This window comes from Castor canadensis, chromosome 6 (assembly GCF_047511655.1).
Source record: "Castor canadensis chromosome 6, mCasCan1.hap1v2, whole genome shotgun sequence".
NCBI classification, from domain to species: Eukaryota; Metazoa; Chordata; class Mammalia; order Rodentia; family Castoridae; genus Castor; species Castor canadensis.
The window spans coordinates 90,790,829-90,813,592 of record NC_133391.1 but is presented as its reverse complement, the minus strand read 5'-3'; the positions used below and the strand labels follow the sequence as shown (position 1 = coordinate 90,813,592).

The 22,764-nt window shown below is 33.5% G+C and overlaps 1 protein-coding gene across 10 annotated transcripts in view; it reads left to right on the top strand.

The window, feature by feature from the left end:
* The window catches only part of Pam (peptidylglycine alpha-amidating monooxygenase), a 157,864-nt gene that overhangs the window by 88,553 nt on the left and 46,547 nt on the right, over positions 1-22,764 (top strand). For all 10 annotated transcript variants that reach the window (XM_074077030.1, XM_020167853.2, XM_020167850.2 and 7 more), the window contains exons 9-13: positions 826-906; positions 1,175-1,251; positions 1,760-1,863; positions 10,738-10,922; positions 11,959-12,030. In XM_074077030.1, coding sequence (XP_073933131.1) covers positions 826-906; positions 1,175-1,251; positions 1,760-1,863; positions 10,738-10,922; positions 11,959-12,030 — 519 coding nt within the window. The remainder of the gene's footprint in view (positions 1-825; positions 907-1,174; positions 1,252-1,759; positions 1,864-10,737; positions 10,923-11,958; positions 12,031-22,764) is intronic.

The window sequence follows — 22,764 nt, the reverse complement described above, 5'->3', positions numbered from 1 at the left end:
GTAGATAGTGGGTTATATAAATGAAAGAATAAGTCTCAATTATTTTATAGACATTCACCCATTCTCTAGACACAGAAGATAAACTGCATAATGTGCGATTTCCTGCATGGAAATGTTCAAAATCAAGGGGCTAGCAAATCCAACACCAACTCATTCTTTGAACTCAGGTATACTCATTTCCCTACTTGCAAAATGGTTCTCCTAATCTGAAAGAAAGCTGAGAACAAGTATGATACTATTCATCAGTGCATTTAAAATCCTCTAAGGAAAGTGTCACATTAAATATTGTTTGTTTGTTTTGGCTGGGAATCTTCTAAGTTAATGATCAGTATGGTTTCTTTGTTACTGTTCTTTTACTTATTATAAAAGAACATTTATCAAATAACTACTATGCATTAGACTGAAAGAAAGAAGTATATGAAACGGTTCCTTCTCAACAGGAACTGTCAATCTAGTGATTTTGGGTGTTTTATTCAATTTTTCAAAAATTCTTTTGTTCCCAAAATAAAAAACAATTTTTAAGCTTTTGCAACTGGATGAATTTCAAGATAAAGATAACAAATTATACCTGTATTTTTACTGATTTAGCCCTAATCATTTTTATGAATAAAATTAAAATATGAGGCAAGAGGTTCTTTATTCATGTTAGAAAAATGGCTGACAGAGTAAACACTTGTCTGCTAAGTATTGTGTGAGTGTGTATCTATTTCATAAGAAAACCCCAGTGCCTAGCATTTTGTGAGTATCCCATGAATACTTGTAGACAAGGAAAATGTCATTTTCCAGTTGAATAATTACTTCTCTCTCTGTTTCTATTTCCGACAGTGGTGAATTCTGATATTTCATGCCATTATAAAACGTATCCAATGAATGTCTTTGCCTATAGAGTTCACACTCACCATTTAGGTAAGAATCTTCAACAACACCTTAAATTATGAATATTTACCCTGGTGCTTACAAGTACTATAAATGTAAAATGTAAATGATGCTTAACCTTGAATCTTTTACAGTGAAAGTAATTCTACACAGTACCTTGAATTTTTGTTCCATTTCATCTATTTAAGATGCTCAGTATTTTGAGTTCTGAAAATGTTCATATTTTACTTTTAAAAGGAAATTACATACACCTTTTAAAAAATATCTTATTACATGATCATTATTTGTGTTCATTAAGGTAAGGTAGTAAGTGGATACAGAGTGAGAAATGGACAGTGGACAATGATTGGACGCCAGAGCCCCCAGCTACCACAGGTATGTAGAATCTAACTTAATTTTAGAGGAAAAAAATGTTAATCACCAGAAAGTAATTTTTAAAAATCCTTGCATAGCTCTTAATTTCTCTAAGATCTAAACCTCCAAATTTGTCCTTATTGTGTATCTGAGCTGTATAACCTTTTTTTTTTAAAGCTTACAATTTGGTTCTTTTCTTGTCAATTCTCTCAGTGTTATCCAAACATGTTGATGGAGTCTTTCCAATCCTACCATTTTGTCAGAGTGTTTCAGAGAGTACTTCTGTTGTTACATTTATTCTTGTTTTTATAGGATGCTTTTGTAAATAATATTTGTTTATTTTGAAGTCTGGTACTCATATCATAAAGTAGAACTGATTAATTAAAGGTGAACTCTTTTTAATCCAGCAGTTATTTGAGTGTGTCTGTCATTTTCCACCCACAATGCTCCAGTTCTCACATTATTCAAATATGTGGTCCTGGGTTTTATTGGTAATGTTACTGAATCACTGTGTTTGTCTTCTGGGCAGGCTTTCTACCCTGTGGAACACCCAGTAGATGTTAGTTTTGGTGACATTCTCGCAGCAAGATGTGTATTCACTGGTGAGGGAAGAACAGAGGCCACACATATTGGGTGAGATTCTGCATTTTCCACTATTTAAAGAGACTTTATTGGAACTAGTCATGATTAAGAAATCACAATTATTTTTGTGAACGAGTTATATGTATTTTGGCCTGATGTGGATAATTCCAACAAACTAGCATTTTATCATTTCTGAACTGATTGATTTAGATAAACCCCAGAACATGTACTTGTTTTACAGACTCCCTTCTTGCTTCATAAAGACCTTCAGCATCATGCCTCTTTCTGTTATAGACACTGCAAGACTAATACTTCTTCAAATTCATCTTAATAAATAGCATGATTATGTATGAAACTTTCTTTTCCAAGTGTCCTTTTGCCCTGTGTTCAAATTTTCAAATTTAGACAAATACAGGTTTGCATTTAATACAGACAAAATACTCAGAAACATAATTTTTTTTTCTGACTGTTAAAACTTCTGCAATGTTCAGTAATTTTCAGGTGTTTTGTCTACCAAGTGAAAATAATAATGTTCAGGACTTTTCCAAAAGGGGATCAAGACTTCTTAAATAATTTTCAAAATACTGAACTTCCTTGAAATAGTTATGTTTTATAACACTGAGTAAAATTTCTAAGGCACTATGAATTCTTTTCAAATGATAAAAGATTAAAAATGAAAGATAAAGTGCCTTAGGTTTTTCATTAGTAAAGAACCAGTAAATGTAAAAATGATAAAAAAAAAAAAGAGAGAGAGAGAGAGAACCAAAGAGCCTCCTTACCATGTTAAACTAAGTTTTAAAGTTTTTACTAAGGCTACTTGGAAGCTAGAGTTTTGAACCATTCATCTTTTGATCAGAGAGAAGTTATAGAAAGCAAGAATATGAAAGCCTGCATTAGGTACAGAGAGAAAAGGATTCTTTTTGGAGTGGTCTCTAGAGTTTGAACTCAGGGTTTAACATCGACTAGGTGGATGCTCTACAGCTTGAGCCATGTGTCCAGCCCTTTTTTCTCTGTTTATCTTTGAGATAGGTCTCACTTTTTGCCCAGTCCAGTCTAGACCTATTTTATGCTTCCCACCATTGCTGGCATGGCAGGCATGTTATCACCATGTCTAGCTTTTGTCCATCCAGATTGGTTCACAGAAACTTTTTTGCCCAGGGTGGCCTGGAACCATAATCCTCCTGATTTCAGCTGCTAGGCATCCAGCTATTGGTTGAGATTGGGTCTCCCTATTGATCTCAGCCTCCCAAGTAGCTAGGATGAGTTACCAGTGCCCACCTAGAGGATTGATATCCCAGCACTAATTGTTGTTCTAAGGCAAAAGCAAAAGACACAGGTGCAGGTTTCAAAAGGGCATTTGATAAGGAGGGATAGGTTGTTGTATATCCCTGTACAAGGGTTTTACATTAATGAGCGCCAATGTTAAGGCTAAACATAGAACAAATAGAAAAACATCAATTTATATTAGCCAAAAAGTATAGCAACAGTTTTGCTTTTGGATGAACTTGATTAAATTTGAGAGAGACTTGAGGACAACAATAAAAGTACTGAGTTACTGAAAATGGTAGTGGTAAGAAAGGGTTGACAAACTGCATTTGAAAGAAGGATTCTGTCAGTTCACATCTTGGCAATGTTTAATTACATGAGGTAAAATGATCCCAGAGGGTATTGATCAGCTGCCCTCTAATTTATGTTAGTGTAGAGCCACAGAAACAGTACTTAAATGCAGTTGGTTATTTCATTGACCTTTGCAATAAGCAAACAAAGTAGTTACAGAGAATCTCTTTCAAAACATTACATGTATTAGTTTATAAGCTTACATGTGGAAAAAGTAGAATTTTTTGGTAGAGGTCTCTTTATAATTTTAGAAGGCTTGTAACCTTAACCAGATTCTATCCTTTGAGTTTCCTCTCTGTGGTAATTTCAGCCATAGAAATTAATGACTTGTTATACTACCAGGATAGGAGGCCTGAGTGATCTCTGGAGGCCACTTTCAGTTTCATGAGTCTAGAACAATTGTACTCTTTTTAAAAATATGCATTTTGCTTTAAAATAGTGCCCTGAAATGATTATATGAATCTATCCTTTTGTAAACCTCATGTGGGCTAAAGGAAACACCATTTTGCAATATAAATGAAATAGAAGGGAATGATAGGAAATTAAGTTATTGGGTGACTGTATTCTGAATATTTAATTCATACTGCAAAAGCAGTTTTTCCACTAGAATGATGAACTAATGAGACAAGTCTGAATAAATTTAAGCATGAGTAAAAATCCTTATAATGATGCTGTATTCCTATAATCCTTTTAAGTGCCTTTTACTTTTAGGACAGTTAACATCAGCATTGCATCTTTGTTTTGTAAACAATGGTAACAACTTCCATAGATTACTGCAAGATCACATTTGAGATTGTAACCCATTTTAAAAAAGTAATATTTTATGTTGCTTTTAAATTAAAGGGTGTCCTGTAAATCTCCCCTCCCTATTCTTTCTTCCCAACCCACATATAAACATGTATTTCACTGGTCACAGGTTTGAGCTTAGAGCCTGAAGCACAGAGATACAAATCATCCTTGCTCGAGGCAAGTCTGGGGCCAGTAAGTGGCCCCTCTAAGTACTGGGAGAACTATCACCTTCAGGTTTTTTAAACCTTTTGGTTCTGCAGCCACCTGGAAACTAGGTTTTACAGGAAAACTGTGTTGACACTAGCCTATTAGGAAGATTTTCAGCTGAGTGATTCTTCCACCCACACCAAGCTAAACTCTGTAGTAAGTTGCAATCTGTAGGACTAGAGAAAACTTTGCTTGTGTGGACCTACCATGACTAACTAATAAAAAGCACTTTAAAAAAATAAGGATTGATTTTCTCATACAAGGGATTCATCTCAAAGTACAACCATTAAAAATAGATGGATCTAAAAAACAAACAAACAAAACAGATGGATTTAACAACCTAGGTGTCCATTAACAGATGAATAGATAAAGAAAACACAGCCTGTGTACACAGTGGAACACTGTTCTGCCTCTAAAAAAGGGGGAGGGATCTTGTCATTTGTGACAAGATGAATGAATCTGAAAAATTTTATGCTAAGTAAAATAAGCCAGACACAGAAAGACAAATACTGCATGATCTCAGTTATATGTGGAATCTAAAATAGTTGAAGTAGAGAGAAGAATAATGGTTACCAGAGGTTAGGATAGGAGGAGGAGAAAAGAGGGGAGAATGGGAGTTGTAGATTAAAGGATACAATGTTTCAGATAGAGAAGAGGGACAGGTTTTGATTTCTGTTGCAAGGCAGGTTGACTACAGACAATAATCTGTATTTTTCAATAAGAGTAAACTTCAAATATCTCACCATAAAAATGACAGCTGTGCAAGATGATTGGTATGTTAAATTACCTTGGTTTAATCATTCTGCATTTTACCTTGATTTAATTGTTAAATATCACATTGTAACCCATAAATACATAGAATTCTGATTTGTTAACCAAAAATAATAAAATGTTTTAAATACATGGATTTAAGACAAAATATGTTAATAAGTATACCTAATAGTAAAAAGTTTTGTCTAAGTATACTTTTAAATAGTAAATATAAATAATATATCTTAGACAAAGATACTGCACCAAAGTATGGGCTGACAACATTGTACTAATTATAATTAATCTGTGAAGAAGCAGTATTTTGTGCCTGACTGCATTACATATTTTATATTCAATATGACACTTCTCTAAATTCATTTCAAATGTTTAGTCAAGTTTAAACAAAAAAGCCCAAAATTTAATTAAGTCACTCAATTATTTAAGCTAATTAAGTCAGTTAGTCAGCCTAAAAGTTTATAGGCTAAAATTTTGAATAAATTGCTGGAAATAGGTAGATAATGTTTACATATTTTGGCCAATTTTGTTGGTCATATTTTTTATTTGAAATGAGTAATTTCATGAGAAGCTGAATATTACAGTGTCTAAAAAATATTCATACATGCCAGAGCAGTTTCATCAGACCACTTTTATCACTTAAAAATATGGTTACATGATAAATAACAAGTCAATGTGTAAGTTTTAAAATACCATGAAACCTCTTAAGAATCAAAAGCTTTGTAAAATCTTTAAAGTTTTCATATTTGTTTCCAAAATTAGTGTTATGCACTTTTTTAAAGCCCTCATCTGTTGAACACAAGAGGCATGGGCTGGCATGAGGGAATCATTAAGCTAGCAGAGTATCACTATCTGCAACCTATGTACGATAACAATATTTGGAATTTTCTATGACACGTTTCAGAATACTTGGTACTTTCTTAAATTTTTACTATGTGTCTTTCTAGTACAAAATATTTTATTGATGGCTGGGTGCTGGTCACTCCCACTTGTAATTCTAGCTACACAGGAGGCAGAGATCAGGGGGATTATGGTTCAGAGCCAGCTTGGGCAAATAATTTGTATGACCCTATCTCAAAAATACCCAACACAAAGCAGGGTTGGAGGTGTAGCTCAAGTGGTAGAGTGCCTGCCTAGTAAGCATGAGGCCACTGTATTCAGACCCCAGTACTGCCAAGATCAAATTTACTTATAAAACCTAGGTAAATGATAGATGGATTGATAGACAAGAGATAGATAGATAGATGATAAGCTATTATAGATAAAAATAGATGAGTGTTTTTTCAAAAATACCACAGAAAGTATTAGCGATAACATATTACATCATAAGTTGTATACATTTATTAAGGTTATTCATTCTTCCTTCTTGAGGTTTTATTGTTTTTAGACTCACTACATGATGTCAGATTTAAAGCTACTTGTATTAAGAATGCCAATATAAAAGAGGAAGTTACTACACAAGCATTTTTATGAAAGAAGTACAGTGTTGCAATGTTGGAATGTAGGTGATGTCAGCAATCATGTACTTAGAAAACTGCATGGACACTGGGGAATGTTTAAAGGGCCATTCAGTGGAGCCAAGGCAGAGGTGTAAACAGGACACCCCACCCCTACTTCATGCTAAAGATCTTTCAGATTAGCAGAGTTGAAAAGCATAAGTTGATCTCAATGGAAAATAAGAACATCTGTGTGTCAAAAATCCTCCCTTACAAATACAGGAAGCAATTTGTCTGGTTTAAAGTGAGAAATGTTTTGAGTGAAGGAAAGATGAATGATTGTGGAAGAAAATGGGCCAACTGTGATGCTGTTACTAAAAATGGTATGAATCCTAACATTTTTAGCATACAGTTTCTCTGTCACATAGGAAAACAGAGTTACCTTGACTACAAGTCCAATTATAGATAGAAAGAAAGAAAATAGGGTTCTTTTTATTCAGCTCTTTCAATGAAATTTTCCTTATGATAGCAAAGATAACCTAAATTATTTGATTTAACTCAATTCGTGTCATAGAATTGGTATCTCAAATGAACTGCATTGGTAAATGATTAGAATGTCTCAGAAAATCACGTTTAAAGATGAACACATTTTTGTATCTGTAAAATTGACACACAAATATTAATTGAAATAATTTATTGTGTGGATGTATGCATGCACATATATGTATAATTTCACTGACATATAATTTCTCTCAAAACTCATTTTATACATGGCAAGATAATTCATTTAGAAGAAGCAACAGGCTATTTTTATTTTTTATTATCTCAATTCATTAAAATAATAAACCACTAATAAGTTATAAAGAACAAAGTGTTATATTATTTAGAAATACTTAGCCATGCATTTTTGAAATATTAACCCTATACCTTTCTGTGCACTACTTCTAAGTAGTAATTGCTTCTAAGTAGTAATTGCTATCTTTGCCTCCAAGATTACTATAAAAATTATTCCAAATTTGTCTAACATTCTTATACTGTACCCCACGGTCACTCTGTATGATTTATTTTTGAAAGCTGCCTATCACTGATTTGGTGTTGATAGCACTGGATATTATCCAGTAAAAGTAAATTCCTTTCCGGATCATTGTGCACATATGTTGCAGGTATTAGCACCTACTTCACAGTTTCTGTCCTTGTTTACAGCTTGATTATCTTTTACTACATTGAAATTGACCCTTTACTTTTAGTACAATTTCTTTTCAAACACACATTAAAATTAAGTTCTCCAAACATAAAAGTATACAAATAACAAAATTATATTTAGGGGGAAATATATATTAACAAGACATTGTAGTTATTTTGAAACTTTGTGATATTAGTTGCTTCCTAACAGACTTTTTATTGAAAATGTGAACTGTAGGTAGATAGATGGGTAGATGGATAGATGGATGGATAGAATATTAATAGAGATTAGATATGTCCATATGTATGTAAAACATGTTACATTTCTTGATGCACACTGTGTATATATCTGTGTATATACATTTGGATAGTTTTGTGTAGCTATATTAAATGCACACACTTCTATTGTGTGTATGCGATTGATGTTATCCAAAAATAACAATAGATTTTTATATGTGTCTACAAGCTAATCTATGTAAGAAACCCTTTTGATTGATCATTCCTAAACAATATTGGATTATATTTTCACATATGTAAAGTAAGTGATATGTGTACCATAGTGTAACTTTTCTTAATTATGGCCTGTAATATGTAGCAACACAAAGGAACCAGGTCAGATTCATTTGGGGAATAGTGCCTACCATTTCCACTCACCCACCCCTCTTGTAAATGAGCATATTATGTGTTAAAGGCTCTGACTGTACAGAATTCTATTTAATAACTCATATAAACCTATATTTCTACATTCAGTGACAGAACAACTTTTTCTCAACTCATTCATATGAATTTCAAGAGCAAAACTTTATTTCTAAGTTGTTTTGGAAGTGATTCTCTAGAAGAAAATTAGGAAGACTGAAAGAATTCTAGAATTCCCTCTGTACATATTTTATAAAATATAATATGATAACTTACAGAATAAATTATTTCAATCTTATGCAACAGAAAACCTGCACTGTTCCAGGGAACCAACAACATTTAAACCAGCAGTTATAATTACTTTGTGTTTGTTTCTGTTTGTTTTTGTTTTGCTTTGCTTTGGTTTTTGTTTTTTTGAGACAGGGTCTCTTACTTTGTACTTCAGGCTGGCTTCAAATTTGCACTTGCAATCCTCCTGCCTTGGTTTCCTTAGTACTGGAATTATGGGTATGCACTACCACACTCAGACGTGGCTTTTTAATAATAAGGAAAGAGATTAGAATATTAGTCATGTTATATATAATGTGGATGGATATACCTTTCCTCATGAAAGGATGGCCATTGATATCCCAAACAGATAAAACATGGGACAATTTGCCCATGAATTGGTTGCAAGTTTTATGAATTATCATTTATTATTTTTCCTTTTATTGAGATATTTAAATGATTATTTTGTTTTACACTCTGTAAGATAATTCATACTGCTCTAAGCTAGAGCCACATCTTAAATTACTTTTCCTTCCTTGATCTCTTGTCTTACCTATAATTACTCTTTTTAAATAGGGAGAAGGGAAATACAGTGGGAGGCTCTGGCTATTTTGAGGGGGAAGGAGGCACCAGTCATTCCTTTTAGAGCACATAATTTCTGACCAACTTCAAAACTGGAACAATGTAATTCTTAGGTATTAGATTTTGATACCATGAAGATACATGTAGTGAACAGGTGCTTGTTTGGGGTTGCACTTCACTAATTGCTTATATTTCATCGGAAAGTCAACTATAGTGATATATATCAGATTCAGTGTGAGAAGGTAAATGATTTCTAAAGCATAAACAGAGTTTCTCATGGCAGGGACTCATTCCTGATGTCTCACGGGGACTATACATTTCTAAAATGCAGAGAAATCAAGTCCCTGTTTGGAAAAGATTTTTTTTTCCTTCTCTTGCTGATGTCATTACTGTTGCTAGGGAGCGGAAGTGAGTGCTGCATGACATGGTCAGAAAAATCAACACTGACGTATTTCTCTTGAGTAGGTGGTCCACCCTTATAGCTTGTTTTTGATTAGCACAGGCTTGCTAAAAATTGCCAGAACTAATAACCAAAAGGAAATGTTCCTTTTCCAGAGCTGCTTTGGTATACAAAAGCCTTCTGTAGGTGTACAGACAATTCCTTCTTACTATAAGAAGATTGAACTGTGGAAGAAGAAAACGTGCTTTATGAGGTGTTCAACATTATTTCTGTTACTTGGAACTTTATTTTGTTGGAAATATTCATTCTACTGTTTAATATTAAAGTATCAAAGTATTCAGGTATCTAGGGCTACCCCTGTCAGATCTCAGTCCTCAGAATACATTAGTGCTGATTTCATTTTTAATCATTGATAAGGCATTCTTTTCTTCCCTTCTATAGCAGTCTTGTTGAAACATTAGATACTAGGGAAACACATATGATGTCTTTGCGTGGCACATGACTTAATCCATCTGACCATGAAAAGGAGGCAGTAAACTAAAACCAAGATTCAAGACTCTTAGTGTTAAATGGAAAAACCATTTTTGAAGACTTGCAAATAATATATGATACTTCTATTGATGTAGTCTCAATTTTCACACTATTAAATGAATAAAGATAATTTATGAGAAAAGTAACTGTCCCATCTAAGGGTTTAAGGAAATAGAGAACTTAACAATAAAAGGATATAGGAGAGAAAAAAAGTATCTCTCAATTACTTAATTGCCATTTCCACCTGAAGTATTTAGTGATATACATGAAGTAACTAGAAACTGATACTCCACTGTCAAGTAGAAATATACCTTTACATTGTGTTTTTGGTGTTGAAAACTGTGATGGGTTTGAAAACTGTGATTGGTTTTAAGGAAAGCTATAAAACAAATACACAGTATTTCCACATTTGAATCCATTGCTGGCAGATATTCTGGTGACATTTTTCTTGAGCTAAGAAAGTGTTTTATGTGAATGGCTAATTTGTTGTGTCTACTTTCTTTTCACCTGCAGTGGCACATCTAGTGATGAAATGTGCAACTTATACATAATGTATTACATGGAAGCCAAGCATGCTGTTTCTTTCATGACCTGTACCCAGAATGTGGCTCCAGATACGTTCAGAACTATTCCGCCAGAGGCCAGCATTCCAATCCCTGTGAAGTCTGACGTGGTTATGATGCATGGACATCACAAAGGTGAGCTGTGTGCTGAACATAACGTAACAAATGATTTTGTATTTTCTGTTTTCTTTTGTGTCTTGTTTGACTCTATGGTTACCATTTCAAATCATCTTTATTTCCTTCATTCATACAATTGCATCTGCACACATATTCTTATTCCCTTTTTCTTTCATATACTCTCTCTCCTCTCTGACATGACCCCTTGACAGTGAAAGAAAAAAATCTCAGCCAATGTTAATACAGATTTAGTTTGGGGACTAATCCCATAAATGTAGACCTTTCTTCACTTAATTCATGTTTTCTAGTTTCCCCATCTCATTCCTCCCATCAGCAGTTATGTTTTATACAATTTAGGAATTTTTAATTAGGCCATGTCCTAAAACATGCTATAATTTGCCAGTGAGAATGGTTATCATTTCCAAATGTATTCTCAATTATGTGCTTAATGGGTCTCTTTAAGCAAAGAACAATTCTTGATATTACTAGTTTTATTTTTTTTGGTCACATTCTCAAAACTGTTCTTTAACTTATTGTTCATCTGCGAAGTGGTAATATGGACTGTCATTCCTTAGTTTAAAATTGCAAAATCCACATCCTGTTTTATTGCTTCAAATATGCTGAGACCTTCTTGAGTTTTACAAATTCAATAATGAAATGCCAGAGCAACTTCTTACTTCTTTGTAGTGGAGATTTAATGAGAGAAGATAACAATAAGTCATTTACTAAGATGCTAATATATTTACAGAAAACACCTTAATTTTTCTTCAAAATTTTCTTTAAAAATTTCTAAATGCAATCTTTAAAAAATTTTGAGTAAATTTGCTAAAAACTTTTATATGAATTTATATATTGCCAAAAAAGTAATGAACCTAGTTATTGTATTGGAGGGGTGGGAGAAGGTTGTGAATTGAAACATTTCTACATATAAGTTCTTCATACTCTAATAAACATCAGATTCTGAATAGGATTTTATGTTGATGGCATAATTGCAATAATCAAAGTATGTAATATCTACTGCAAAGTTAGGCTTAGCTTCTTTGATCTTTTACAGAAACAGAGAACAAAGATAAGACTGCTTTACTGCAGCAACCGAAACGGGAAGAAGAAGAAGTATTAGACCAGGGTATGTGTGCTTATTTTTGTAAGTAGGTCTATAAAAGTATTCCTTGTACAAATAGGCAATGAAATTATGAAGTTTGTGAGATATTTTAGGTCCCTCTATATCAGCCTCAAACCCTATTATTGTTCGTATATAATGCATAATTCATGAGGAAATGGTCATTTATTGCACTTGGCCTTGAAAGTAAAATTCATTACTGTAATTTAATCCTGTTTGGTTTTTCTGTTTTTGTTTTAGTTCTTTTAATATTGTAACTTTTTCATGCAATACAAATAAGTGCAAATATAATCGTAAAAAACAATTGGGCTGCTTTTGAAATCTAATGACCTTTACCATTTATATTGTATGGTGTGTTTATTAACTATATTTGAAGTTCAAGAAATTAAGAAATCTGCATCTTGTCTCTGTAAGTAACTATTCTCTGCCTTTATCAAGATAAAATGAATCACTATTCTGGAGGTGGAGACAGGAAAATCACAATTTGAGGCCAGCCTGGGGAAAAGTTAGCTAAACCCTACCTGAAAAACAAACTGGGAATGATGGCCTATAACTGTACTCCTAGCTATTCCAGAGGCAGAGGTAGAAGGGTCACAGAGACCAGCCTGAGGAAAGTTAAAAGAAGACCCTATCTGAAACACAAACTAAAAACAAAAGGACTGGAGTGTGGCTCAAGGGGTAGTGCTTTTGCCTAAGAAGCACAGGACCTTGAGTTCAATCCTTAGTACCACCAATGGGGAAAAAAGTAAAGAATAGATCATTTATACTTTATGTACTCTGGTGAGGTATTTTTTCCTGAAAGCATAGTTCTTTCTCTGTTCTATTTATTTGAACTGGAAATGCTTAATCTTGCTATGTCATATACTACATGTACTGGCACAGAGACATTACTCTCCTGCATCTTGGATTCTTGCCATATGTTTGAAAGATTGGAAGATTGCACTTTGTGTTAGGTGTTGAAGTATATTATCCTAGCAAGTCTTTTTTGGCCTAAATATATGTTATTTTTTGTAAATATATGTTTTTAAGAATAAGCTTAATATTATTGCAAGCATGTATCTACTGACAACATAAGGCATACAAGAAATAGAATTTTTCTATTAGCAACATATAGAAGTTTCTTGTACCTTAGATATTGTCAACTGCTATTGGAATTCTTCAAAATGTATTATATTAGGTCTAGATCAAAGAACTCTTCTGCAAACTGTATTTACAAAAACCAAAGAATCTAAACTTTTTAAAGGGGGAAATGTACTCTGAAAGAAGCAGAACGTAAACTGTAATAAAAAGGTTGTTTAAATTATGTAGAGTGTATTCTATAACATCTCACTCTAAGAAAATAATTTTTAAATAAGTATAGCTTAGCTTAAAGTTTCTGTTTCTGATAAGTCAAACTAGGGAGATGATTTTGTACTAATGGGCTAAGGAGTAAAATTTAAATTAGCTAAATTTATCAGTCCTATATATATATTTGTTAGGAAGTCAATAACAGCAACCTAAATACAGTAGTATTAACAGTGTTTACTGTAATTGTACTGAAATTTGTTCATCTTCACAGTGAATATTTTGACAACGGGAACAGTTTGAAAGTATGTCTGAAATAATAATTAATTTCCAAATACCTGCATATATGATACAGGATGGAATGAAACCACTATTTACTAATGAGCCTTGTAAAATGATGTGTTTCTGTGAAAAGCAAGGCTGGACCATGGTTTCCTTCTGAAGTTAGTTGAGTTAATCTGGGAAGACAGTCACACTTCTGAAAGGTTAGAAACCCAGAGGTTTTGTCTGAAAAGCAATCTTAAGTGTTAAATTTAATCTCTTCTTTCCACACGGTAGGCTCTCAGGGGTGTTAATATATGTCCACACACAAAATCCTTTAAAAAACACTTTCACAATTTTGCCATACATTTGCTCTTTTGTGTATTATAGCATATGTAGAAGTTTAAATGTACCCAAACTATTATTTGGCTCCAGAAAAGAATTCTTTGGGTATATATGAAATTATTTTCCTGTAATTTCTGCTTTCTCTTACTTAACAAATAAGATGCTGTAACTAAAATGATATTACTTGGAAAGGAAAGAAAAGCATTCTTCCTTCTCAATTTTAATATTGTAGAAAATAAGCTGTGGTACCCACATGTTAAAAGTAGTAGCTCCATCAGTCACCTGGTTCATGGTAAGGCAGCACCTCACCAGAGCGACTTCAGTGGCCAGTGTAGTGTGTGTTAACCTGCTGGTACCTGGGACCAACAGCCTAAAATTTAAAGAGAAATACAGCAATATACCAAACGGACATTTGTACTGATAGTTCATTTGATACACTAATGAGAGCTATTACCTTATAATACACAGGACAAATCCACTCATTACTGAAACAGTATTCTATTCTTCTCAGAGATAATTGTTTGCACAAAACATCTATTTGTGCTATTCCCTGGGAAGACAAGTTGACCAAGTAGCTAATAATAGGGCTCTAATTAGTCAAATAAATTATGCCTTCTGTGTTAATTTTTAAAAGAAGCTCTCAGTTTAACCAGTTGCCTTATATTGTTCTGGCCCAATTTGTGCTCATATGTTCCTCCAGATTGCATTAATTCTTTTAATATTTTTTACCTCCAATAAATAAAAGTTCTGAATTATTTCAGTTGTGCTAGCCATAGACTAAAAGATACTATCTATGTTGTTGCCACAAAAAATGTCAAACTCTGATTGGGAAAAAGAATAGTTGTAAGGCAAGACAAGAGAGATATAAAACATCAGGGAACATAAATTCAAAGACAAATTCTGTACCTACCAACTGGTATAGATGGCTCTGCAAATAATATAGATGCTTCTACCTGGATAATACAAACTGTACGTGCACAAAAATAATGCATTGGAAAGCTGGGAAGAATATAAAGGTCAAGATATATAATAAATTATGTGTTAGAAAGAAAGAACTACCTTTGTTAAGTAGTAAAATCTGGGTGGGGGTGTCAATGATCATATTCCATAAACTGAAATAAAGAACTGTAGCTATGCACTGATGGACAAGTTTTTGCCAGAATATTAATCTTCATTAGAAACCAGCTAGCATTTGAAAGAAATGTCTGAGTTCTGTGAATCCATGTGGTGGTATTCACTGAAGCACCAGACTTCCTCAGCAACTTGGTCTACATTGGTTCTCAACAGAACAAAACTTGGGGTAAGACAAGTGCATCTCAGACTGTTTCCAAAGATGTAATTACTGAGGCATCATCAAAGGACAATTTTACCCATCAAGTTGTTTTGGATTGTGCAATAATTGGAAACCTTTTCATGAAGCTTAAACAAGTCTGCAGGGATTTAAAAAAAAATGCTTATTTTGATTGAGTTTTTAAAAATAATATTCCTTATAGAACTATATGAAATATGAATAAATAAAAATTAACATTCCCCAGAAATATGTGTATACATATCTATATGTGAAATATACATTAAATATAATAAAAAATATATGTGTGTATGTATAAGTGTGCATATGTACATTATATTGACAATATTTATATCAAAATGGGTATACAGTTTTGTACTCTGATTTTTGAGACAGGGTCTAACTATATAGCCCAGTCTGGCCTTGAATTTGCTGTCTTCCTGCCTCAGCCACCTGAGTGCTGGGATTATAGTCATGATCCACCATACCCAGATTATATTCTGTTCTTTTAAAATATATTTATTATATATATATTGACTCTTTTTTACAATTGTTAAAAATTATTGACAAAAATGAGGTGCATTTTTTTTCTTTTTGCAATACTAGAGAGCAAACCCAAGACCTTCTTCCATAGGCTGTGCAAGCTCTGAGCTACATCCAAGCCTGCAAGAATGGTTTTTAATGGCTGCATAATTTGTGTATATTTAAAAATAGACTGCTTCTATATATGTGAGCTCATTTGTGAACAATTGATGATGTCTGTCTCCGTGGAGAAAAACAAATAGATATTCAAGACAGAAATGTCTACCATGCTTTTAGAATCATTGTAATTGAAGAATTATCTGTACATGTAGTAAATATACTAAATTAGATAGTAAATTTAATTATACAATGATTCTGAATGGAGGAAATGAGTCCTAGGAAACTACATGGAACAAGGAACTAATGCTGAGATCTCCCACATATATGAGTCAGCATACATATCTCTCTCACTTACATATTGTGGTTGGCACTTTTAGGAAACTAGCACGTGTTTTATTTCATATGCATTATGATTTCTTCTATATGTTTTCCATACCAGAGGTGCATCCTCAGTTTTCTATACCAGAGGTGCATCCTCAGTTTTCTGTCTGCATTGTTAAAATAAATATGGGCTGAAGCTAGGAGGCTTGCCAGCTGCAAGCAAGAATGATTCAATATCTTTAAAAATTCAAGGTAGAATTAAAAGTTAAAAATCTACAAAACCAATATGTCCTTGTAATTGTGCATTATGCTCTGGACAACATTTCTTTTGCTGCAGAAAAGCCTTCAACATGTTTTATTCAGTTTGCTCCAAACTCTTCGCATTGTAGTCTTTGTGCCCTCATATAATCAATCTTTCTACTCAAAGGTCATCATGAGGTACTACATTCCCAAGGCAGGGAGAATATGACAAAAATACAATTTGTAGAGGGAAAACACTCCATGACCCCAGATAGTTAAAGGTCTTTGGGCACCTTCTGTGAGACAGAATAATTTCACAGTGGTTTTATGCTAACAAAAATGAATTACCATTGGCATGTTTTATCAAATAAGCCAGAATCAAGGGAACAAGGTTGCAAGTTAAAACCACAATAGAATACTGTAAAAGCTTCCTAATGTAACAGTTGGTAAACAATTTGTGAAAGGAGTTGAAACAAAGGCAGACTTAGCTAAAATTTATATTTCTTTGCTTTGTTCAGTAAAAGATATTTCCTTCATGCCCTAACAAAGTACAATTGATTTTAGTATCATCTTGGCTAATTCCACAAATTTTCAATGCCATTTGGCCTGCTATTTTAAAGAAGATACGATTCTTGTTTTATTCTACCATTCACTAAAAATTTATCAGTTTGTTGTGATTTATGAGCCTCTCACAAGTCTTTACTTATTGAACTCATCTATCAAGCACTAGTCTAAATACCCCCCAAGGCTCGGGGAAGCTGACTGAATGCTGTTTTGAATTGGTTTCCAAATAGCAAAATAGGCAAATGTGAATGTTCATTTATCACATGGTTAGACTTTCTGATAGAGATCTGTGTGCATGGCAGTTGCAAAAGCCTTCTAGTTTATATTTCTCTCATTTTCTTAAGAAAGAGAAAATTCCATATCTGATTGTTTTCAATTAGATGAATTCTCTAAGAAGAAAAAAATAATAAGTTTCACTTCATTTCTGATCCTGAAGCTAGATAATCATGATTATATATTTTATTTCTCTAAAGCTAGAGAATAAATGTTTTGGATGAGTAATAAGTAAACAATCAATAAACTAAATTGACTTTAACCAGAAGGGAAAGTCAGTTGTGACCAAGTCATAAATCAAAATATCAAAATCTAAAAGGGAGCTCTCATTTTTTGCTTCCTCACATCCTTTCATTAATCACTTATGTTATATTACTCTAATCTCATCATTTGGTTACTTGGCATATTTTGTCAGTGGCTAAACTGTCATGAACAAATTCCATGTACCATAGAAATTAAGAGTAATAATAAAAGCTGTTGGCTTGGGGTAATGAAGTACTAGTGAATTCTATGGGAAATGATCATTTATATTCTAGAAAGTTGCTAAGAGGTTCTTGATCATTTTTTAAAAGTAAAACATCTGCCATAATTAAGATTTTACATTATCTAAAACTCAAAGACACTTGTCTGTCTTTCATCCTATAACCTTAAAGCATATTATTTATTTAAAAAAAAACCTTATAGGGCAAAGTTTCAATGTATGTTTCCATTTATTTTAGTTTATTCTTGTTATATTCCTGAAAGTAAAGAGAAATTTCTATACTGGAAATAGGGAATAATCCCTGCTAAATAGAAAAATGCCCATTAAGCCATGAAGTAGTTAATATAAGCACACAATTAACAGATTTTGAGTTTCATTGGGAGTGTTTACATTCTCATGTACAATGCTATATTCATTTTCTCTACATATTTGTTGCTACTATAGTTGTGTCTTCCAAATATCAAATCCACTCAGTAAGATTACTTGTGACTTACAGCATTTCTGCATTTCATAAGATAAAAATAAAATATCATCAGGCATGGTGGCTACTGCCTATAATCTCAGCTACTTGGAGAATGAAGATAGGATTGTGGTTCAAGCAAGACTGTATCTCAAAGAATAAATTAGGCATGGTGGTGCTTGTCTATAATGCCAGTTATACAGGAGGTGGAGGTAGGAGGATCATAGTCTAAGGCTAGCCCTGGGCAAAAACCATAAGACTCTATCTGAAAAAAAACTAAAGCACAAAGGGCTGGAGGAATCGCTCAAATGGTAGAGCACTTGCTTAGTGAGCACAAGGCCCTGAGTCCAAACCCCAATACCAAAGTGTTAGTAGGTGCTGGAGGGATAAATGGGAACATACCGCAGCATGAGATCATTAAGAAAAAAATTTATGTCTACTGATGCAGAAGCAAAGGGTGACACTTTCAGCAAGTTATGTTTCATTCTAGAATAATTTATTGGATATCTACTATGATAAGAGCAGTATTAATCACTGTGAATATGACAATGAATAAGAAATAAGAGGTTTTAATTCCTTTTATATAAAACCACAGTTAGTCTTGCAATTTAGACCTTGTACATGTTTTGTACATTTAAATGAACAAAAACCCTTTTAGAACATTGTATATAATTTGAGTATGAATGCAAGATATCTTGATAGTGGGAAGTGAAAACTATTAAAGAGAACAAAAAACATACTTTTTCATATCAAAGAAAAACTAGTCATTATTCTTTAATACAATTTTATACAAATCACTATGGTGTATATGTATTGACTAGTTTACAAACTTCTTATGTTATAAGATGGTCAGGTTAGAACAAACAGAAACATACTCAGCTAAAGAGTAAATATACCTACTGAACTCACAAGAAAATTAATTTTTAATGAAAAAAAATAAGTATCATAGGGTTAGCAAGTCTGAGGTGACTTCACAAGAAAAATTTTAATGCTTAATACAGATAAGAGAGAGAATCCTGGATCCAGTACAGTGACCAGTTTAAAAGTTGTATTAGTCAGTTTTTTGTTGCTATAGCAAAATACCTAAGGAAGAGTAACTTTAAAAAGCAAAAGTTTAGTTAGTTCACACTTTCAAGTTTCACACAAGTTCAAGGCCATCCAGCAATGGCCTTCTTCCTGGCACAGGAATGTAATACAGGTCATTACATGGCAAAGGAAAGGAAGCATGAGTGTCTATCTTCTGAACTCTCCCTCTTTTCATAAAGCCAACAATACTGAATCATGGGAGCTCCAACCTGATAGTCTTAGCTAACCCTAGTCATCTCCCAAAGAGCCACCACTAAATACAATGGTCTAATTAAACTTCCACCCTGTTACTACCTCACAACAGGGATTAAATTTCAGTGGAAGACACACTCAAGCTATACCTAAGCCATGGAAAAAGTAACAATCAGTTGGACCATCTGCATAGGATCCTCGTTCAACTTCCTACCAGCTATGAAAGTTAGTACTGTCATTTCCACACCTAAAATGAGGATAATAATAACTATTTCATAGATATTAAATGTACTAAATTATATAAAGCATGCAGCAAAATGACTAGGTCATGGTAAGCTCCTAAAAATATTAGGTGTTAATTCTGTTAGGCACAGTTTATAAAGTACTTCTTTATGTGTTATCTCTGTCAGCAATAAGTATGGTAACAAACATCATGGTTTTCCTAGGACTGTCCCAATTTATTCTTGATATATATATATATATATATGTATATATGTATATATTTAATACTATATATATAATAACACCCTCTTCCTTCTCAAAAATATCCTAATTTGGAAAATAAATTGTTAACTTATCACTGGGTCTCAGAATAGAATTAGGAAAAACCACCAAGAAATACCTGGGTTGACAGAGCTGAGGAAAAGTTATCTGTGAAATACAACCCAGAAGGGTCAGGGAGGTGAGAGACCATCAATTCCAAGTCAGTTCTATAGAGGCAGAGCAGATTTAATACCATTCTAGATAGGTTTTAACATCCAGAGCAGGAATGGGGGTAGGGCATCTGTTCTGAGGAAGAATTGCCTTTCAGTATGACAATCAGAAGATAATAAGAATCCCAAATGTGTAGTGGTGTTAGGGAGAGAAAAGATGTTGACAAATTTGGTCTTTGTGATTCACTAGTGAGAGAGGAACAAATCTCATTTTTTGGACTGACTAACTCAAAACACACTGCCATCACTGAGAGGGATACTTTGGAGGAAAAGTAATGGAAAGAAGATAAAGAGCTCAATTTTAGACACATTAAATTCATAATACCTAAGAGACACTGGAGCAGAAATTTTCAGAAGATAGTTTTATATATGAGTTTGGTGCTAGGAGAGCTCCAGGTTTCAGAGCATTTTGCCTGGAGGTGGTAACTTAAGCCTGGAGTGACTGACTTAAGACGAGGCTTTAGCTAGGAGAGAAAAAGTGTGCTGGGATGAACTTTAAGAAACAACAGCATTTTCATATGTTGGGCAGAAGAAAAAGAAGCAGATACGTACTTAACAATATATCTTATCTAAATTTGCTCCCTCCATCAATATCCTTTGTCCTCTCCTTCTTAGAATAGTTTCAGCAGTTCTGAAAGAGAGTTTCTGATTAGAGACTTTCCACAGTGTTTCATGGCACCAGAAGGCCAAGGTGAAGTGTCTGTCGGCTTTGGCAATTAAGATCGCTTGCTGAACAGCCATACAGTGGTAAAATAGGAAATGAAAGCAAATGCCTTCACTTAGGGAAGGAAGATGTGAGGAAGAATGAAGCTAGAAAAATCCTTGACCATCCAATATGGTAGACACTCGCCATATATGTCTACTTAAATAGAAGTAAATTTTGTTTCTCAATAGCACTAGCCACATTAAAAGTACTCAATAATCCCACATAACTTGTGGCTATACTGTTCTATGGTGCAGGGAGAATATTTCCTTTATCACAGAAAGTTCTTTTTGGACAGTATTAAAACCTGCAGTAGAAATGGGAAGGTAGAAGAGACTTGTGTCAGAAGAGGATCTCTTCCTGTCTCCATGACCACTTGAGATAAGCCTTAAATGAGCATGTTTATAATCTATGAGTCAAGTTGAAGGCAGAGAAATTGTATTCAAAAAGAAAAACTGAGTCTATAAGAAAGGTTGGGGGGGGGGTACTGGCAGGACTGACAGGGCTGAATCCTGGGTAAAAAGAGTAGCCTCTCCATAAATAGGTTTTAAAAGATAGGAAAGGTGTATATTCAGCCTCCTTTGGCAAAGCCAATAAACAAATAATTATGGTAGCTATGGTGACTTGTTGAGAAAATATAGCATTGTAAATTTAAACAGACCTTTTTTTTTTCCTGTTGAGTACCTCCTAATGCTTGACTGGGAAATAGGAATGTATTTTAAAATTTGGGTGTTAAACCATAGTTTGAAACAGATGCATGTTTGCACTTAAGTTGTTTTATTAGTTGGTAATTATAATAGCTACAATTTACTGATACCTATATTAGGATGGTATTACATTAACTGTCTTCTCTAAAAATAGAACAACTCTCACAGTTTTTATTATCTTTATAGATTAAGTAAATTATTTAAAGGCACAGAGCAGCTACTAAACAGGGTTGTGTTAGAACATGGATATAAAATATAGGTGCACAGTTGGACAATTAGAGTACAGAGAATGATCAGAGTGCTGAGGCACACACAGCAGACACCCCTAATTTGAGTTGGCAAGGAAGGCTTTTTGGATGTGACAACTGATTCCTAAGATCTGAAAGTTGTTCATTAGTGGAAAGAGTAATCCAAGAAGAAGACACAATAACTTCTTAGAGTTGACATTAAAGGAAGTAGAATTCCAGTGTGGTTGGAATATAAACTGAAAAGCGAGATAGCAGAGGGGTTGGTTCCCCAGCTTCCTCAATTTATGTTCTTCTCCATACATTGTACTCAGTAGGTGGATTCCTAAGCAGAGATACTAATGACTAAGAAAAATGGTTAACATTTCAGGATTTCATCTATCCAGTAAATTGAGAGAAAGAGTACAGGAGAAACCACAGAGGTTTGTGCGTAAGACTGTAAAACATAGCCATCTAGTGGTCTGTCTTACACAGAAGGAATTATTTGTAGAGATTCTGATCTGCACCTGTGTTCTCACAAGCTCAGTGCAACCTTTGTGTAGTCATGTCTATTACATTGCTTTTAACAATTTTTCTTTCCTAATCTAATTGTAATTTTAAATGTTCATTTTAAAGGAACTGGAGTCTTCTACAATTTGTTATTTTGTTGTAGCTTTTAGATTTTTACTGACAAAGCTGAATGACTGCAAACTTCTCTGTTCCTTCATCAATATTAGCCTAATGACATTGATTCAAGTTTTTAAAATATGGTTTTCTAATCTGGTCTTGAAATCATATTTTATTTATTAGATGAAATGTCTCATTGTACAAGCATCTTAAACTATTTGTACTTAGTGTGGGGAGCAGAAGAATTTAGCAGTAATGGATTACTTTTCTTCTGAGAGGCAGAATGCCACATTGGCCTAACCAGTTTGGTTGAGTTATAATTTTCTTTG